Here is a 20,130-nt window from a genome sequence, read left to right as displayed (position 1 = left end):
GAGATCCCTAGGTGTAAGAAAGCCTTTGACTTCAATAATTTCTTCTCCAGAACTGCTAGACTTTGGAATTCCCTTCCGAGATTCTGATTTCCCAACTGTACTGGTATGCAGAAGTTCAAGTGTAATATGAACAGATATCTTGCTGCTCATCTCCCTTCATAATAATCCCTGCAACTTATATCCCTGATAGAAGCCCCCTACTTCAAAGTGGCACTGTGCTTTGTTTGGGGTGAAAATTGAATAAAAAAAAAAAAAAATAAGAAAGCACTAGTCCATCACCTTGTAAATGCTAAACTTCTTTTTGACCAACAGTATAGATTTAGGCAATCCCATTCTACTGCAGATATCTTAACAGTCATTTCTGAATGCATATACCAAGGCAATAGTTGAAACCTAAGAGAATAACCTCCAGTCTGTTGTGGAATGAGAATGTAAATGGATGGTAGCATTCAATGATGCTAAGACTAAGCTTCTTTCCTTTAATAATTACATGAAACCTTCTTAACTACCGATTACCATGTCTAATAGATGTGGATGTTCGTCCGTCGTTGCTGATGAAGACCACGAACATCACTGATACTACGATTTGCATGTGAATTTTTTTGTGGCAAGAGTTGTGTAATCTCCACCCATACCTCTCCTGTATGTGCTCTCTGCATGACTAATAGCACTCTACTTGAAAGTTCTTCATTCAAACTCCTTGGCTTAACATTAGCAGGCAACATGAATTGAAACAAATACATTGGAGAGATTGCCAAGACTGCTGCAAAGAAGGTGGGTTCCCACTACTGTGCTAGAAAATTACTTACAAATGTCAGTATTCTGTTATTTTTAGAAAGTCACCATTCATCCATGCATACAGCATAATCACATTCACACACCGATTCTCATCAGATCACCAAAGTTAAGCAATGTTGAGTCTGGTCATTACTAAAATGGGTGACCAGTTTGGTAATTCCAGGCACTGTATGTAGGATGACATTGACACCTTCCTGTAAGAATTGCAAAAACCTAACATCGAATCTCCCCTGACAGGGATATACATGTGGCTGGGGACTTCTTGTGAAGTTCATATGCCCATGGAACTTCCTCCTTTGGAGGAAGCTGGTTAAACCCGAATAGGGTTAGTGCCATTTCACACATGCATGGAGTATTGTTGCCACATCTGCGCTGGTGCATCTTCCAACTAGTCTCTCCATCTTAGATAGAGTCCAAAAAAGAGTCTCCAGTCTAATACATCCTGCACTGTCAACCTAGCTCCAATGTCTGTCCCATCACTGCAGTGTTGAATAAGTACTGTTTTATAAGTACATTAATGGAATTTGCTCTGACAAACTCATAGCACTTGTTCCCCCTTCAATGTGAATACCCCTGACTATTTTGATATGCAGCAAAATCCCACCCCTTCACTGGAAAGGTCTCTAGATACTAGACAGCTTTAACAGATTCTTTCCTTGAACTGTTAAACTTTGGAACTCCCTACCTCTTTCTTGTTTCCTTGACTGTACTAACATGCATGAATTTAAATGTAATGTAAACAGGCATCTTGCTGCTCAACTCTCTACATAGTGCCCCTGTTGACTTAATTCCAAATGGCAATATTACTTGTTCTGGAGTGAATAAGAGTAAATAGAAGAATAAAAGGAAGTACGGATGTTTTAAAAGATGTGATCAGTTTTTTGTTTTAATATTTATTTTTATTTTTTTTCAACATTATGCTTCCAAATATGAGAGGATTCTTCATTATTGTTCAGGTATTATTGATTTAAAATGTGCTGCATTAGTGAACGATATGTTTAAGAACTGGTGTATAAAGAATGCATATTTATTCACACCTTTACCGTTTTAGGTAACCACATGTTTGGAAAGTTTATTCTTCGCACACATGCTGGCAATTTTTCATGTGTATTGTTTTATCAACAAATATGCAATATGTGTGCCGGGGCAAAGAAAGAAAAGGAAAAACAGTTGGATGATAAAGACATTTACTTTATTAACAGGTTGTCTGTGACAAAAATTAAAAGAAGGTTAAAATGCATGAAGGGTACAGAAGAAATAACTCAGAAAGTCCTGAACAGAAAGCACAATTGTCCCCAATAAGAAAACGTACGTATTGCAAAGGCAAGAAATTAGAGCAATGTGGGAATGCCCAAAATATGTAATTTTTACTTATATTGAATTTCAAATTCAGTGAAACACCATTTGAAGAATAATTTATGATAAAATCAACTTGTTCTTTGGCAAGAGTCTGAGAGTCAAAAAAAAGACTAACAAACAAAACTTGTTAGGCTTTGAAAAGCTTAGAAGCAGAGCAACAGACAAACATTTGTATGTTTTGAATTTGCCACCACGTAGGTAGAATGAGATTACAAACTCTCACACTAGAAGCACCCTACCAGGTTAAAAACGAAATATACATCTCCAACTGAGATAACTGTGGCCCAACCCTGGTATGGATGTATGATAACAGCTGGTATGCATGCATGTCTCAAAAACACCTTGACCAGGGATCCCAGCGACATTTTTGGATTTCTCAAGAATTGGTCATGAAAAATTCCAAGAAAGAAAATTTCTCAAGATTAATGAATAAATAAAAAATAACCAAAATACTAAATTAATTTACATGCATAAAAGATATTTACCACATTTAATTATACTTCTTCGTTCAAAATTTAAAGTATATTTTTCTCTTAAACTTTTTATTTTTAAAAAACTTCCATCTTTGCTTGTTTTATTAAAAAAAAAAAAAAAAAAATGAAGGGTAAAAATACATTAATCAGGTAGTAATGAGCATTACAAAATCGCTGGTGAAGGAAATTTTACTTTTTTTTATATGGCTGTTTCTGAAACTGTTAAAAAATGTGCCCATTATAAAACTGGTTTTAGCTAGGTAAAGATATAAAATGGTAAGAGCCACGTTCAATGACTGTGTATATAGTATATATTTATATTTACTAAAATAAAACATTAAATGTACATAGAATTTGACCTCGAATGCAAAACAGTGAAAGAAAAATTGATCACACAGCACAGCCACATCTCAAGCACAACTGAACTGCACTGGACACCACTGAAACAATGTGTTTCGACTAGCTGACACAAGCATAAGAAACATACTCATTGTTACTTGTTTTGCTTTGAGAACTACATACAACAGTTGACAGTGGGTCATGGTGGAAACATCAAATGCAACCAGTTAAGCACCGTTCATGCGGAACACATAAGCAAAGAAATGTCTTAAAACGAAATAAACGATTTTCAAACCAGCTTTAACTTCCCAACTGTAATTTATATTAACACATTCATGATTCCCAAAAATTCCGATTGTTGATCCAACAGTGAAAGCTGAAACACCAAGATCTTAGGAAAAATCCCAAGCACCAGGATCCCTGGCCTTGACAGAACTAGCCCAGTGATGAGGAGATGAAATCATGTCCAGAAACTAGTCTTGACAAAATAGGAACAGCGGACGGCATTTCTACATTACATGAATGGCGCCATGTTTTTTTTTTTTGTTTTTTTTTGGTGTGTTTCACTAAACTGTCGTCAGGTGACGCTTCAACTGGTTCAACCTAATGCAGAAGTGCCCAGTGGACAAACGAATGTTATCTATTCAGTCACTAAATGAAGTGGGATTATGGTAAAAATACTTCCCCTAAGCAAGAAAAAGCAAGAGGATGTGTGCCCTAGGTCACACCTTTAATATTAATGGTCACATGACTAAACAAATTAATGGTTAACCGTTCTGTGGTCAGGTGATCTGAGACTCCACATACTACACAAGTGATCCCAACAATTCTATTCTATTTTCATACATATAAGCACTTGATTTTAAAAATATTTTGTGACTTAAAATTACCATATGCAACAACTTTCTGGTTAAAAAAAAGTACCTGCCCTATAAGACCTGTTTCAGTATAAAAAAAAGTATGCTAATTATAAATCTGATATATATTTCACTAGATTAGACACCGTTTTCATGTACTATAAATCATATTTTATTATTATTATTGGTTATGAATGAAAAACACAAAATTGTCAAATTAAACAAGATTTGTCATCTTAACCCTCTTGTATTGAGTGCCATCTTCACTTTTTTATATTCCAGCAATTGTCTGCCAACATACCAGAGTTCCATTTTCCTTTAAACCGTTTTTCTATCACTGAAATATCCTGATGGAATCTCTCATCTCTCACATCACTAAGATTCTCCACAAAATTCTCGAAAGTGATAATTTTGCAAAAGAACTAATTTGACAAAAGAAAAAAAGCCAGAAATGGATTTTCAATGCCTTTGTACATATAAAAATGGTTGCAGATGTGCTGCACTTTTTCAACCATTGCACATTTTTTTTTTGCAACACTTTATCCACATTTTTATTATTTGTTTACCTTTTTTTTGTAAGATAATGAGGTTTACAGAAATGATTTGGATATTTCATAGAAGGAGATGTATATCCATCCCAAATGTTTTCAGTTGTGATTCATGCAACAAACTGGAAATGGCCAAAGCAGTTTACGATTGGAAAGCCACAAGAGAAAAAAAAAATGTAAAAATGCAAATGACATGAGATTAGGATTAAAGTTAGATGAAAGTCTAAAAAAAAATTAGTCCCCTGAAAAACTAAAGTTTAAAAAAAAAGAACTTCCTAAATAAAAAAAAAGAAGTTAACTCAATTAACAATTTGAAGAAATTTATTAAACTTGTAGAGAGAAAGAGGATCGACCAGTGTCATGACAAAGATGAAAGCATGAGTCGAAACTCCTTTCTCTAACAAGAGAAAAAAAACAAACAAAAAAACATCAACAAATAGCAACGACTCGGGAACAATGACCTACATTTAAAATAATAATTTTTATTTAACCAGAAATGGATCATTTTTTCTAGAAGATTGTGAGAGTGTCTCTCAAGGAAAGGACTGAAGAAAAAAAAAGGAAAAAACATTTTTAAAAACCCCTTTTTGCATGCTTCTTTTCTTTCAGATTTTACAAATCACATAAGACTATTTTTGTATGATTATTTTAAAAGGGACACCATATATTTTCCTGTTTTATTTTGTCACTATCATTTAGACGATAAATTTAATTTTGTCGTTCCATTCGATAGAATTAATTCCAAAATTAATCTCTCAATTAGAGATCCCTTTTTCTGTATGTTCTATATTTTTTATTTTTATAATTGGTACCTGAGATTAATTGTTAACCCTTGCTTTGGGAAATAAAAGAAATTCAGCATTTATTTCTTTTCAATAACACTGGACTAAATTAATATACTTTTCGGGTCTGGTTTTCATTTGCTCCTTTTTTATATTTTGTTTCCCTTTTGTTTATTGTCACTTTGTCTTTATTCACAAGACTTTGCTTAAATACTCCAGCACTTTGTTTTATTTTTTCTGTACCCATTTATTTTTAAATATTTGTTACACCAAAAAAAAAAAAAAAAGAAAGAAAAGAAAAAAGTGTTTTGGCAATAACAACTAAAAAATACATCATCTTGAATGTGCACTATCTCCCCATGTGAGCGAAATTAAAAAGATTGGGGTCCATTAATAATGCGGTGAGATGTGTATTTTTATAAGACAAGAATTCAGAAACATCATTCAAGTGGAAAAAGAATATTGTATCATTGTAAATGTTTTTCTGGAAGTTTTTGGTGACTAAAGAATTCCTCCAAGACTGAGGAACTTATTAATGTTAGCATAATTTTACAAAGAAAACTTTACGGATGCAAAATACTAGGTAGCATAGAATATTCATCCATTGTTACTTGCATAAGCTTCCTTAGTAAGGGGTCCTGGATATGACCTAAAACTATATCCGATGGTGAGGCCCCACCTTGCGGGCTTTGGGGAGTGTGGAGCCACCCTTTAATTGCCATTGCTCCCAGGTCCACTCTGACCCGGAGTGGTAGTACCTGTTAGGGTCCCAACTATGGGTTAAATAGAATCTGACGTAAAAAAAAATATACTCCATTAAAAATCGTTCCTCCAAATAACTAGATTCGGCATTAAATAACCTGAAAAAGGTTGATATGCCGTAGAACAAAAACAACCAACCAACCAATCCTTAGTAAGGGATAGAGTATTTAATTCCTTTACAGTTTTTTTTATAACACTTTTATTTGTGCTGCTTTTTTATGTAGGCAATCGAGGTCCACGTGGTGATAATTTTGAGCAGTTGTGAAAAGTTGGCTGAAGATCACGAAATTGTTGCTAGGACTGTTTGTTTTCTGCCCCAGTTTTATGTCCTCTGCGTGGAGTTAGACATGAACGACATCATGGGCAGCGACGATTGTGACTTGCCGAAACACTTCTAGACAAAATAAAATATGCATTTTATTTTATTCAAATTAAAACAACGTTTCTATTGAACTCTCATTCTTGATGTTATCCTTGCGTTACCTGCGCACAGTTCAAACATTTCAAAATACGGTACAAGTCTCTAAATGGTCCACAAGTAATCTTTTTTACTATAAAAATCTGAAAAAAAATCTTTATAATGTACGTACTTGTCACTGCATGAAAATGTCATATTCCAAAAATCACGTAAATCGATCAAGTAGTTTTAATTAAGAAAATCGAATATTATGAGACATTTTATCAAAGAAAAACTTCCCACCATCTTGTTTTTGAATGATACACTGCTAGCGACACCTATTGGCAACGTTGGGAATATAACATCAGAAAGAGGCAGACAATCTACTTTCCCCACTATAGAAAAACTTATACTCATTCTTAACACGGGGTGAGGATGGTGTGTGTGTGTGTGAGGGGGGTATTTAATCCTAATCTAAGTCGGGGAGGGGTGTGTGTGTGAAAAAAGTTGTTTCATGTAATGTGACTTTTCGACGACGCCCCGACTATTTTCAGTCTGTTCCATTAACTGTAAAAATGTGGGCCAATATCGGTCCCTTCGGGTATTTTTTTTTTTCCTATGGACAACAAACTGAAGAAGTTATCAAAATAGAAGTATATAACTGTAGAGTTGAAGAAAATGAAGGGAGGAAGCGCCCACGTGTCTGCGCATCATGCCTTACCTTGGAACGCTCCTACGGTGTGCGTACGTGCATGGCCGAAACCCGGGAGAAATTCCAAAATGGCGCCGTCCTCATCTTGTAGATTGTGCGATCATCACTGGGCCCCACGTGACCGTTCTTTGGCTGCTGATTGGCCGAGGACGAACGCCAGAAGGATAAAGGGAGTGTGTTTGGAACATGGGGGTGTCTTTTCTAGGATCGACGTCAGTGCGATCGTATCGGTGAACTGCTGCAGCTTTAAGAGTACCTTAGTGTGTGTGTGATTTTTTGGGACTTGCTCGTCTGCTGACTTTACAGGACTTTCTTTTCTGCTGATTCTACAGGACCTGCCCTTCTGCAGAACTTGGAACAAAACTTCAAGCCTCTTCTTTCTTTTCACACGTAGTCGCCTAAAAAGGTAGAATCCGACTTACTTGTGAAACGGCTTTAAGCTATTTTGGCAAAATGGGGGAAAAAATTGACCTCAAATTAATACCGGAGTTCGATGGATCAACCCCGGTACTTGACTGGGTGGAAAAGTTGGAGTTACATTGTGTTTTGTCTGGCGTAAAGAACTTCGAACGTGTTGTCCCTCTGCGCTTGTCCGGCGGCGCCTTTGCCGTGTATCAACAGCTCAGCCATGAGGGCAAACAGGACTACGAGACAATTAAGGCGGCGCTGTTCAAGGCGTTTGCGATTGACCCCGCCACTGCTTGGGAGCAACTTGAGGCAAGGACCCTACGTCCGGGCGAAACGGTCGATGTATACTTGGCAGAACTGACCAAGTTAACGGTCTTGTTTGGTGGACTGCCCGAGCGGGCCTTAGCATGCAAATTCCTAGCAGGACTCCCGACAGAAGCAAAGCGACTATTACGAGCCAGCTCAAGTGCGGATTCGTTGCCCCTTAATGACCTAGTGGATCGGGTCAGGACTGTAATGAAGAATTATTCCGAGATGAGGGAACCGGTAATTGCTGCTGCCCGGTCCACGCCGAATGATAAGAAACCGTATCAGGGACCCAGTCCACGTGGCGGAATCATATACTACAAATGCAATGGACAGGGCCATATTGCAAGGAACTGCCGGCAGCAACCAACGGCCGTTCGCTGCTACCGGTGTAAGGAAGCCGGCCATATAGCTCAAGACTGTCCGGGAAACGGAACCGGGGACAAGGTGTCAGCGTCAACCTCTTCCCCACGCAGAAATTAGATGAGACGCTGCCGATCGTTTCGATATATGTCAACGAAACACTGCGCTCAGCACTCCTCGACTCCGGGTGCTCCCGCACTATCATATGTGCAGATCTCTGCCACACTTGGAGAAAGAAGAACGTCCGAGTGACTACCATCAGTGGAGAGACGCGCACATGTTGCGGGGTGGGCAGCGTAAACATTCGGACGAAAAATGGAATCTCCGCTAACCTAGAGGCGCTGGTGGTACCAGAAAAACCCCTGAGTTTTGACCTGCTCCTAGGATATGATGCCATCAGAGCTCTTGGTGGCGTCTACATAACGGCGACGGGGGCGGTACATTTTCAGGAGAAAGCCCCAGTGTGTGCTGCACTAAAGATCGACCAACCAGACTTCAGCGTCGAATTTGACGAGCAAAAGAGGGCCTGGACTGCCTCATGGAAGTGGTCGGAAGACCGAGAACCGGCCAAACTACAAAATGGCATAACGGAATACCATGTGCCCGACCACATGAGGCCCACGTACGAAGAAGAACTTCGCAGATGGATCGAGGATGGCTGGTTGATTCCCTACCCCTACAAAAAACTTGGACCCCCCCAAGGGTCTGATCCCATTAATGGCAGTTGCTCAACAGAACAAAGCAAAAGTCAGGCCGGTGATGGATTACCAAGAACTGAACTCATATGTTGATGCATTTACAGGCGAGGCCGACGTGTGTGCTAGCAAACTGCGAGAATGGCGCCAGCTGGGTTCTAATGTGTCCCTGTTGGACCTTAGAAGGGCATATCTGCAGGTTCGGGTTAGCGAGACACTGTGGCCGTTTCAGACGGTAGTGTTTTCCGGTAGGAGGTATTGCCTCACGCGACTGGGCTTTGGGCTGAACGTTGCGCCCCAAATCATGAAAACGATCGTCAATGCTGTATTGTCACAGGATAAGACCGTAAAAGAGGGGACATCAGCATACCTTGACGACATATACGTGAATGAAGACGTTGTGCCATCATCACGTGTGAGGGCTAAGCTTGCCGAACTTGGACTGATTTGTAAGGATCCAGAACGCTTGGAGGATGGCGCTCGTGTTTTGGGGTTGAGCATTCAACAGGAGCGAGGGACCTTGAGGTGGGGGCGCGGAACTGCAGTCCCCGAAGTGGCCCATATCCTCACGAGGCGGGCCATATTTTCCCTGTGTGGAAAACTGATAGGACACTTGCCAGTATGTGGATGGACCCGGGTCGCAACAGCCAGCATGAAGAGGAGGGCGAGTGCAGTTACCAAAGGCTGGGATGACGAGACGGTGGACAATCTGTTACTTCGCATGGTAAAAGAAACCATCACAAGAGTCAAGCAGGAGGACCCCACTAAAGGAGATTGGTACGTCCAGGGAGACAGACTAAATGTGTGGGTGGATGTGAGCTCCCTCGCGATCGAGGCACTATTGGAGATGAACGGGTCTGTGATTGAGGACGCCTGCTGGTTGTGACCACTGGATGATGCCGCTCACATCAACCTAGCGGAGTTGGATGCGGCGATAAAGGGAGTAAATATGGCACTCCAGTGGAAGGTTAAAGAATTGTGCTTACACACAGATTCGCTGTGCGTGTACCACTGGATAGTTGACACACTAACAGGCAAAGCGAGAGTGCGCACCAAGGCGGCTACCGAAATGCTAATCAGACGAAGGTTGGAGACACTAAGGAAGTTGGTGGAAGAGTACAACCTATCGGTGAACGCGGTGCTTGTCGCTTCCACCCGCAATCTTGTGGATAAACTCACCCGTGTGCCCCAGAGGTGGTTCGACGCAATGGAGAAAGAAGCTGAACCAGGATCTTTATGTGCTGCCTCTATTGAGGAGACGGATGAAATCAAGAGGGTACACCACGACACTGGACACCCCGGAGTGAGACGGACATATTATTTCGCACACTTAACCAACCCGTCAGTGTCCAAAAACAGAGTAGAATCAGTGGTCAAGGCATGCCAAATATGCCAGTCAATCGACCCGGCTCTCACCAAATGGCAGAAAGGTCGGCTGGAAGTTAACGAGACTTGGAGCCGGCTGGGCATGGACATAACCCACTATGGTGGTCAGCACTTCCTCACACTAATCGATTGCGGACCGACGAGGTTTGCGATCTGGCGACTGTTAACAGGACAGGACTCGGCTAGTGTCATCCGCCAATTAGAGTCTATATTTTACGAGCGGGAGCCACCCGAAGAGATTCTCATGGACAACGACACAGCCTTTTGCAGCGGGGAATTCAGGCGTTTCATGGACGAGTGGGGGACCCGGCTTAGACACAGGTGTGCGTATGTGCCGAGTGGCAACGGTATAGCAGAGCGGTGCCACCGAAGTGTGAAATGGATAGCAGCAAGGAAGCAATGCACGATTGCGGAGGCGGTATATAGGTACAATACAACGCCAAAGGATGACGCGACTGCTGAAAGTGCACCTGCTAATGCGATACATCACTATCAAGTGCGTGTTAAGGGCATTGACGCCTGCCTGCCTAATCAGAAGAAGACGCAAGGATGGTACAAGTCAGGGGACACCGTCTGGGTAAGGCCTCCCAATAACCGATGCACGACCAGGTTCAGACAGGGACGGATCACCGGCATAATCGGTGAGCAGGCTGTACTGGTTGATGGTGTCCCACGCCATGTAAGGGATGTCCGGCCCGCCCTTGATATAAACCAAATGGTGAACAGTGAAAGTAATGAATCATCCAGTGATGAAATGTGGATCCGGCCTATGGCTGAGAACCTCAGCACGGATGGCGATAGCTCCAGCACCACTTCTGAGAGCTCGGATGAAGATGAAGATGAAGCGCAGCCGGATGGTAGGACTATGGACACTGACCCAGGTAGCTCGGAGGAAGATGAAGTGCAGCCGGATGGTAAGACTGTGGACACTGACCCGGGTGGCACTGGTGGAGATGAAGAAGCCCAGCTAATCCCCCTCCGTAGGAGCGCCCGCATCAAACGACCACGGCCACAATGCCGCATGTGTGATCTTGAGACCAGGGGGGGGGTGTAGAGTCGAAGAAAATGAAGGGAGGAAGCGCCCACATGTCTGCGTGTCATGCCTTACCTTGGAACGCTCCTACGGTGTGCGTACGTGCATGGCCGAAACCCGGGAGAAATTCCAAAATGGCGCCGTCCTCATCTTGTAGATTGTGCGATCATCACTGGGCCCCACGTGACCGTTCTTTGGCTGCTGATTGGCCGATGACGAACGCCGGAAGGATAAAGGGAGTGTGTTTGGAACATGGGGGTGTCTTTTCTAGGATCGACGTCAGTGCGATTGTATCGGTGAACTGCTGCAGCTTTAAGAGTACCTTAGTGTGTGTGTGATTTTTTGGGACTTGCTCGTCTGCTGACTTTACAGGACTTTCTTTTCTGCTGATTCTACAGGACCTGTCCTTCTGCAGAACTTGGAACAAAACTTCAAGCCTCTTCTTTCTTTTCACACGTAGTCGCCTAAAAAGGTAGAATCCGACTTACTTGTGAAACGGCTTTAATAACAAATAAATTATCAAAGACTAGGTAAGTTACTTTAGTGCTTGTTAAAATAGAGTCAACAGATCGATTTTTTTAAGTATGTCGTTTTAAGCAAAACCAATATTATCTATTTAATTGTCATGTCAAAAATAGTAATATATCCAAAAATTACGAAAATTCATCTAGTAAAAAAACTGATAGTAAATAAAAATCTATTGCTATAGACAACAAATACAGGGTGACCCAAAACACCGGGCCCCATGTACACTTTATGATATCTCCATTATTTATTTACCGATTGCCCTTATTTTACAGGACATGGCAGAATCAATGACCGTGAGTACACCAAGACCCCAGTGGGGGCTGGGACAAAGAATACATTGTGTTAAATTTTAATTGGTTCGTTTAAGAAAACCCAGGACAGTTTCATGCGTCAGTTCGAATGTGAAAAGGCTCCATCCAAAAGCAGAATTCAGAACTGGGTGGACCACTTCAAGAAGTATGGGACCATGGAGAACCTCAATGCTGCCAGAGAGAACCGTCCAAGCTACTGGGGACGTCCCAAGAAGCGGACAGCCGGCTGGTCAAAAGAGTGAAAGAGTCTCTCCAGCAGAGTCCGAAACGCTCTGTGTGTAAGCGAAGTCAGTCCCTCAGTATGTCCCATGAGACTTGCAGGAGAGTGCGGGTGAGCGATATCAGGGCTTACTCATACTGACGCTGCAGACCCTTACAGCCTCAGACAAGGAGCAGAGGAGGGCTATGGCAGTCAAATGCTCGAGAAGCTTGATGGAAAGGCGAACTCCAAGACAAATGTCTTCTGGGGGTCCTCCAGACCCAATGAAGTAGCCACCAAGCCCCTGCACTCTCCTAAGTGCACGGTGTGGGCTGCAATCTCGGCCAGAGGCATCATCGGACCAATCTTCATCGAAGAATCTGGCGCAGCAGTGACAGTCACCAAGGAGCGATATGTGGAGGTCTTCAAAACCTTCAAGAGTGAGCTCCAGACCATCTACCTGTTGCTCATTAGCAAGTTCTGGTTCCAGCAGGACGGAGCAAGTTCTCACACCTCAAACCTGTCCCGAGATTGGCTGAAAGAGAACTTCGGAGGCCGAGTGATCAGTCTCAAAACTGATTTTGAGTGGGCACCCGATAGCCTGGACCTAAGCCCCCCCCCCCCCGATTTTTTTCTTTGGGGCTATCTTAAGGACAGAGTCTATGCAGGGAAACCCAAAACCATCACGGAACTCAAGGAAACCATCAGGGAGGAGATGAGAGCCATTACTACCAATTCGGTCTGTAAGAACGTCATGGACAATTTCGTGCTGCGCCTCAAGAAATGCACGGAGCTAAATGGAGGCCATCTAGAACATATGCTGTAGAATGGAGAAAAAAAGGCCAAAGACCCTAGTGTTTTGATGTGATGTTTTGAATATAATAAACTAGTTATGACCAAAGTTTCATTTCATTCAGACAAAACACTAAGAAACAGGGCCTAATTAGATTTGGGGCCCGTTTTTTGGGGGGTCACCCTGTATTACACGTCATGATGAACAAGTAATCTAAAAGGATGTGTCCTCTATAGTATCAGACCTGACCGAATGATTAATTGTAGGCATAGACCGATTCATACCATCTAAAAAATTCCAACAAAAACCTACTAGCCAGCCATGGTTCTCCCCAGAATGTGCTGCTGCCATCGCGCACAGAAATCACTTTTTCCATAGCTATCAACGTAATAGATGCACTGAGACTAAAGCTGCTTTCAGGAACGCCAGCAACCACTGTAAAAGAGTAATAAAAAATGCAAGAGAGCTATATGCTCAGTCTGTTAAATCCAAAGTAGCTGATCAGCGGCTTGGTTCCCACCAGTTTTGGCAAATAACAAATAAGATCCTGAACAGAAGTGTGTGTTCTATCCCAACCATTATCAATGGACCAGAGGTCATCTCGTCAGCTTCAGACAAGGCCAAACTATTTGCCAAGAACTTTGTAGCTAATTCTACCCTATGCGATGAAGGTCATCAACTCCCCATAGTTCCTCCTATAACATAGAACACGCTAGTTAACATACAAATATCTGTGCATGAGGTGGCCAAGCTAATCAAGAACCTTGATTCCAGTAAAGCTACTGGCCCTGACGGCATCCCAATTATAGTGTTAAAAAAGCTTCAACCACAACTTGCTCCCGTACTTACAAAACTGTTTAAACGTTGCCTTAAGGAGAAGTGCTTTCCAACACCCTGGAAAACCTCATCAGTATGCCCTGAATTTAAGAACTCAGGTGATGAGTCATCTCCTTCTCAGTACAGACCAATAAGTCTCCTGTGTGTCATGAGTAAGTTGCTGGAATCCATATTAAATAGAGAAATAGTCAACCACCTCAGCAGAAATAACCTTCTTAGTGATACGCAATATGGTTTCCATTCTGCAAGATCTACCGCAGATGTGCTAACGGTTATATCTCATAGGATTAGTGAATCTCTCAACAAAGGCTTCCTTTCCAGGGCAATTGCTCTTGACATATCAAAACCCTTCAACAAGGTATGGCATAAAGGCCTACTTCACAAGATCTCCAGCTACGGTATAACTGGAAATATTCTCTCTATCATTAAATCATTTCTCTCTGATAGGCTCATAAGAGTAGTGGTTGATGGACAAAAATCAGAGGCCTGCAGTATTAATGCTGGAGTCCCTCAAGGGTCCATCCTGGGCCCAACTCTCTTCCTTATCTACATCAATGATCTCCCTAAACACATACTTAAATCATTCGTTGACATCTATGCTGATGACACGACCATCTACGACAACACGTCAAAGGCTGTAAATGACAAAGCTCTCTCTGATTCTCTCTCCTCTGATCTCAAATGAGTGGTTCAGTGGGGGAAGACGTGGCTGGTTACCTTTAATGCATCTAAAACCAAACTTTTATCCTTACATCATCAACGCTCTGATCCCCATCTGACATCAATTGAAATGGATGGCTCTCGTCTAGGAGAAGCCCCATGTTTTGACAAGCTTTTGGGCTTGACCTTCACTCCTGATCTGAAATGGAACACGTACATCAAGTCTGTTGCCAAGGTCGCTGGAAAGATGGTGGGATCCTTCTACTGCTCCAGAAGATATCTCACTACTGATGCAATTCTCTATCTATATAAAAGCCAAGTACGTCCAAGGATGGAATACTGCTGCCATATCTGGGCAGGAGCTGCTAAAAACAGCCTATCCTGCCTTGACAGAGTACAAAATAGACTTTGTGGCTTAGTGGAGAATGCCCTTTTCTCTTCCTTGCAACCTCTCTCGCACAGAAGAGACGTTGCAAGCCTATCTTTGTTTTATCGTTATTTCCATGACAGGTGCTCGTCTGAACTCCAATCTCTGGTCCCTCCTCACCAATCTTTTACGAAAAACACCCGTCTAGCTGAATCCACTGTCAAAAACTTTCCCCACTCTTTATCTATGCCTAAATCAAAATGTAGATTCCATGAACAAAGCTTCTTTCTTAGAACTGCACGCCTGTGGAACTCTGTTCCGTCTGCTTGCTTCCCTCCTGACTACAACTTGGATGTCTTCAAGTCCAACGTAAACAAATTCCTGATGAACCGCCCACTTAAGTAGACACTTTGAATATCCACACTAACGTACTGTACTTACAATAAACCTTATCCCTGAGTGGCTTCCGGGCCTTGATAAGTGGTGACCACCTTGTAAAAAAATATATATATATATATTCGCTCCGAGTTATGCCCCCTCTTTAGTGAAGAGGCTCTTCACTCTACTTTATAATGTCTAAGAAAAATGCAATTTTACCCAATTTTCTGTAAAAATTACTTTAAACTATTAATAACTTTCTACTCAATAAATTTTCGTAATTTTTAGACATATTACTATTTTCGACATGGCAATTGACTACGAAATATTGTTTTTGCTTAAAATGACATTTTTTTTAAATCGATCTGTTGACTCTTTCTTAACAAGAATCGTTATTTACTACCTAGCTGGATAAGTTTTTAGTGTTTTAACTTCTTATAAAGTGTTTACTCAGTTAGATAAAAAAAAAAAAAAAAAAAAAAAACAAGTAGTGTCGAGTGTTACGCGAGAACAAGAAAAAATGGCAGACGCGAGAGGGTCACATCGTTGAAGTCTCGATAATCGCTCAAAAACAGAACATTAAACAAAATACTGGATCACGGTGACATTTGTTGGCTATAGTTAAAGTTAAAAGAAAAAAATGCCCGTTCCCACCTATAGAAACACCAATAATTTAAACTACATAAAAACTAAATATTTTCTCTCTCCTTTTTATCTTGTTGTAGGGGTAAGAAAGATACCACGCCAAAAAGCCTACAGTCAGCGCCTTAGGACAATTGTTTTTGAACATCCCCACCGAGGGTGAGCTGAAAGGGCTCCCCCTTTTCTCATCAGTTTCCCTCTTTCTCCCTCCTACCCCTTTCGTCACAGTGGCTTCTTATTACTACTATTACTCACGGCCGGGCAGAGCGACGACGTCACGTGGTATGCGTGTCTCGTCGCACTTGCCTGCTCTGCCAGAACTTTGTGTGCGGCCAAACGCCCAGCAATTCGCCGAAGACGACGACGACCACGACTACGACGAGATGACCACTTTACAAACACAAACAGCAAATTACATCTACTCGTTGGACGATTTCATTGCCAAAGGATCAACATGTCAAGTCTACAAAGGTTACAGTAAGGTAAATAAACGTTAAATTATCATTTTTCCTCTTGTTCTGTTAAAAGAAAATAGTTTTTGGTACTTTACAATTTTTTCTTCTTCGTATTTCCCGATAGCTTAGTTTCACTTTTCTTTGAAAACAAGAAAAGTCACAAAAATAGTGATAATTTATCTTTTAAATTTATATTATGACTGAAGTTGGTTTTTTTTTAAGAATTTTCAAAGCTTTAATTCTTTTTTATTTTATAATTTTCTTGACGATTCAGAAGAATAGGCGACCCTAAGTGCGACGCACCACTCACCAGTGTCAGGTGAAAACCTAGCCTCGATGTAAAAATGTTCTGATTACCAAACTGGACTTACTGTTTTAGTTAAAAATATATCCGTCAAATATGTTTTTAAAAATAAAAAAATAAAACCCTGCCCAGAAGTTTCACATATTTTCTTTCATGTCAATTTGCTTATTTATTTTAAACTAAAACAGGAAGTCCGGTTTGGTGTCCGGAACATTTTCACCTGGCATCGGTACGGTCGCACTTAGGGTCGCCTATGCTTCTGAATCGTCAGTTTCTTTGTTTTTGTACGTTTTTTTTCTTTTTTCTTTTCTTTTTTTTTTTTAAATTAGCCCTTACCTACCAAATAGGATAAGGTTAGGTTGTTAATGTTTATCATTTTCCGCTAACACACACGCACGCACACATACACACGCACACACACAATGTGTGTATTGAATTAAGTTAAAAGTAAGACAAACACAAAATATAAATTATTATTGTGTGTGTGTGTGTTTTCATAATAAATAAAAACAACTAATAATAGATATTATGGAATCACTTTCATTTTCAAGGTTTTTTTTTTTTTTTTTTTTTAATTTTGTGGTGGTGGAAAGTCACTTATAAGAGCATACATTAAAAAAAAAAAAAATGAAATTAAAAACTTTCCCTTAACCCTAACCCCGGCTGGTGACAACTCCCACCCCTCTATAAAAAAAAATGAATTAAAAATAAAACAATTTGAAGATAAGAGTGATTCTATTAAAAAAAGCCAAATAATTCTTTTAACAGGTAATTTATAAAAATAAACCCATTTCTCATATTATTTACTTATGGCATAAGATTTTGTGTTGTAAAGTTTTTAGGCATCTCTAAATCGTTGTGTAAAACCACCGACCCCTCCCCAATGTAAACAAAATTTTTGTGAAATGTTAAACGGTATTCTACTCGGTAAATGTCGACGCGTTACTTACGGAAAAACGGTTAATTAAACTACAGAACCAACCACCCGTTAAACTACATAAGTTCTATAATTGATTATCCCCCTCCTAAAAAAAAAAAAAGAACGATAAACAAAAATGTTTTTGTAAACCGCTCGTGAAAACTTAGTTTTTTAATTTTTTAGATCAATTAAAAAAGCATTAAAAACTATGTAGCACAAAAAAAAAAAAAAATGAACCACATTTTTCTTCTTCTTCTTTTTTTTTTTGAAAACTTTATTTCAAATCCCACAAAAGATTCCTCCGTGAATACTACTGAAGGAAGTGAAATGGCACAAGATAGTCCCAGGGTCCAGGGGTTCATACCATGCAAACGGTAAATTTGCGACGGGTTTGATTATCAGATTCGTTGTCAGCGACCCCGAATACCTTTAAAAACTAAATTAGAGTGGACGGTGTTCTGTTGTTGAGTAAGGTAACATTTACCACTTATTTATATTAGTTTTTTTTCTTTTTTAACAAGTGAATTGAACTTGTATTATAAACGAAAAAGAAAAAAATAGCTTAATTAATCTGCTCGTTTGCTTATATTTAAAAAATACAATCCCCTACTGTATATAACACGATGAAACCATTAATAGTTTTTTTAATATTGTTTTTTTTTATGTTGTTTATTTTTTATGTTGTTTATTTTTTATGTTGTTTATTTTTTTATGCTTATTTTTTTATGTTGTTTATTTTTTACATTGTTTATTATTATATTGTTTATTTTTTTATGTTGTTTGTTTTTGTTTAAATATAAGTTATTTCTATACAAATATCAAGTCCTTATTCAGAAAGTCTGTTCCAAATTAAAAAAATTGATAAAAACAATATAAGACTTACCTTTTGTAAAACTAATAGATTTTTATGAACAAGCTACACAGACGGGAAAATTAATTTTAATGTCTTCTGTTGACACTTATGTATCTGAAGATAATGTTGTTTACAGGCCTCCGTACTTTTTTGGAAAAAAAGGCGCAAAAATTGATTATCACTATCTATCATTTTAATTACTCAAATCCAAACAATTTTTTTTATTCAATTATGCTTTTGCAATTTTTATTATCTCAAGGGTCATATATTCTATTATATGAATGTATATATATATATATATATATATATATATATATATATATATATATATATATATTTTTTTTTTTTACTGGAAACCTGTTATATAAAAAAAATCTTTTTAAACTTCATATCACGTAATATTTGAATTTAATACCATTTAGAGCTTTTTAGAAATAATTATTTTTTAGAATTGTTTTTTGTTGTAATCTATATATTAATACAATAGCCTGTGTGTTATTTTCTGTGTCATCATGCTTACATCCCAGTCATTGAATTGTTACGTACTTCCATTTCTTGTAAAATAATTTTACCAAGACTTCTTCATAAGTTTTGATTTAGGTTTCGATTATAACTGATAGCACTTAAGTCATCTATTTTTTTATAAATAATTTTATCAAGAATTCTTCATACGTCTTGGTGTCGGTTTCGATTATGGCTGAATGAACTCAAGTTATATACATAGATTTTTTCTCATAAGTTTTTATTTTGGTTTCGATTCAAGCTAATGTACCCAAGTCATATGAATATATTTTTTATATTTTTGAAATTGCAACTTTAATATATATAAAAATCGATGGAACATTAACTCTATAATATATATAAAATCTGCAAGAATTAAAATATATTTAAGCGTACTTTATGACTGGGCTTTGCCGGGCGTTCGTGTTAACTAAATACTTTTGCAGTTTTAACAAAAAAGCTACAATAATATCAGAGCGTCTCCATTTACACTGAGCATGCCACCATCAATATATTATATATGAATGAGTTCCCTGTGGAATTTACACAGGTCCCGTTAGTTTAAATAATTATATTACTGTGAAAAAAAAAAAAAAAAAATTATCACAAAAAAGTGTTGTTGTTGTTGTTTTAACACAATAATATTGAGTTTATGTCAAATTTTATTTAATGTAAGTGAAATAAATAACAAGATTATGTAAATATATAAAAATAACTTTAATTATTTGGTCTTTTCAGCTTTAAAAAATATTGAAATTTTTATCGACCTACATTTATTTTTTAGTTTTACTAACATGAAATAGGGAGGGGGGAGCTAGAACACCTAAAAAAATATTTCCTCTAATATATTTAACGAAACCCTAACCCTAAACCTACTTTTATTATGTAAGTTTATTTCATAATAAATACATATGGAAAATTTCCGGAAAATATGACTATTATGTGATCTTTGCTAGATTTTTAAAACGTGTATGTATACGGTTTCAAAAACGTCACTACATAGGAACGTTGTTTTAAAGCGTCGATAAATGTAAACTTTTTAGGTGTTCTACCCCCCCCCCATTTCATGTTACGAAAACTAAAAAAATAAAATAAATATAGGTTGATAAAAATTTCAACATTTTTTAAAGATGAAAAGATCAAATAATTAAAAAATAGTTATATA

General features: G+C 39.0%; 1 protein-coding gene across 6 annotated transcripts in view; it reads left to right on the top strand.

Annotated features, from left to right (window-relative positions):
* Positions 1–20,130, top strand: part of LOC145293902 (serine/threonine-protein kinase TBK1-like) — a 166,472-nt gene that overhangs the window by 48,741 nt on the left and 97,601 nt on the right. For all 6 annotated transcript variants that reach the window (XR_013869785.1, XM_080140699.1, XM_080140702.1 and 3 more), the window contains exon 2: positions 16,017–16,415. Coding sequence is in view for 5 of the 6 variants with exons in the window: in XM_080140699.1 (XP_079996825.1) it covers positions 16,218–16,415 (198 nt within the window). In the remaining variant the exon portion in view is untranslated. The remainder of the gene's footprint in view (positions 1–16,016; positions 16,416–20,130) is intronic.

Source organism: Euprymna scolopes, chromosome 15 (genome assembly GCF_053919585.1).
Source record: "Euprymna scolopes isolate OS-2025 chromosome 15, ASM5391958v1, whole genome shotgun sequence".
NCBI classification, from domain to species: Eukaryota; Metazoa; Mollusca; class Cephalopoda; order Sepiida; family Sepiolidae; genus Euprymna; species Euprymna scolopes.
Note: the sequence above shows the minus strand (reverse complement) of the source record. Positions and strands in the feature narration are given on the sequence as shown.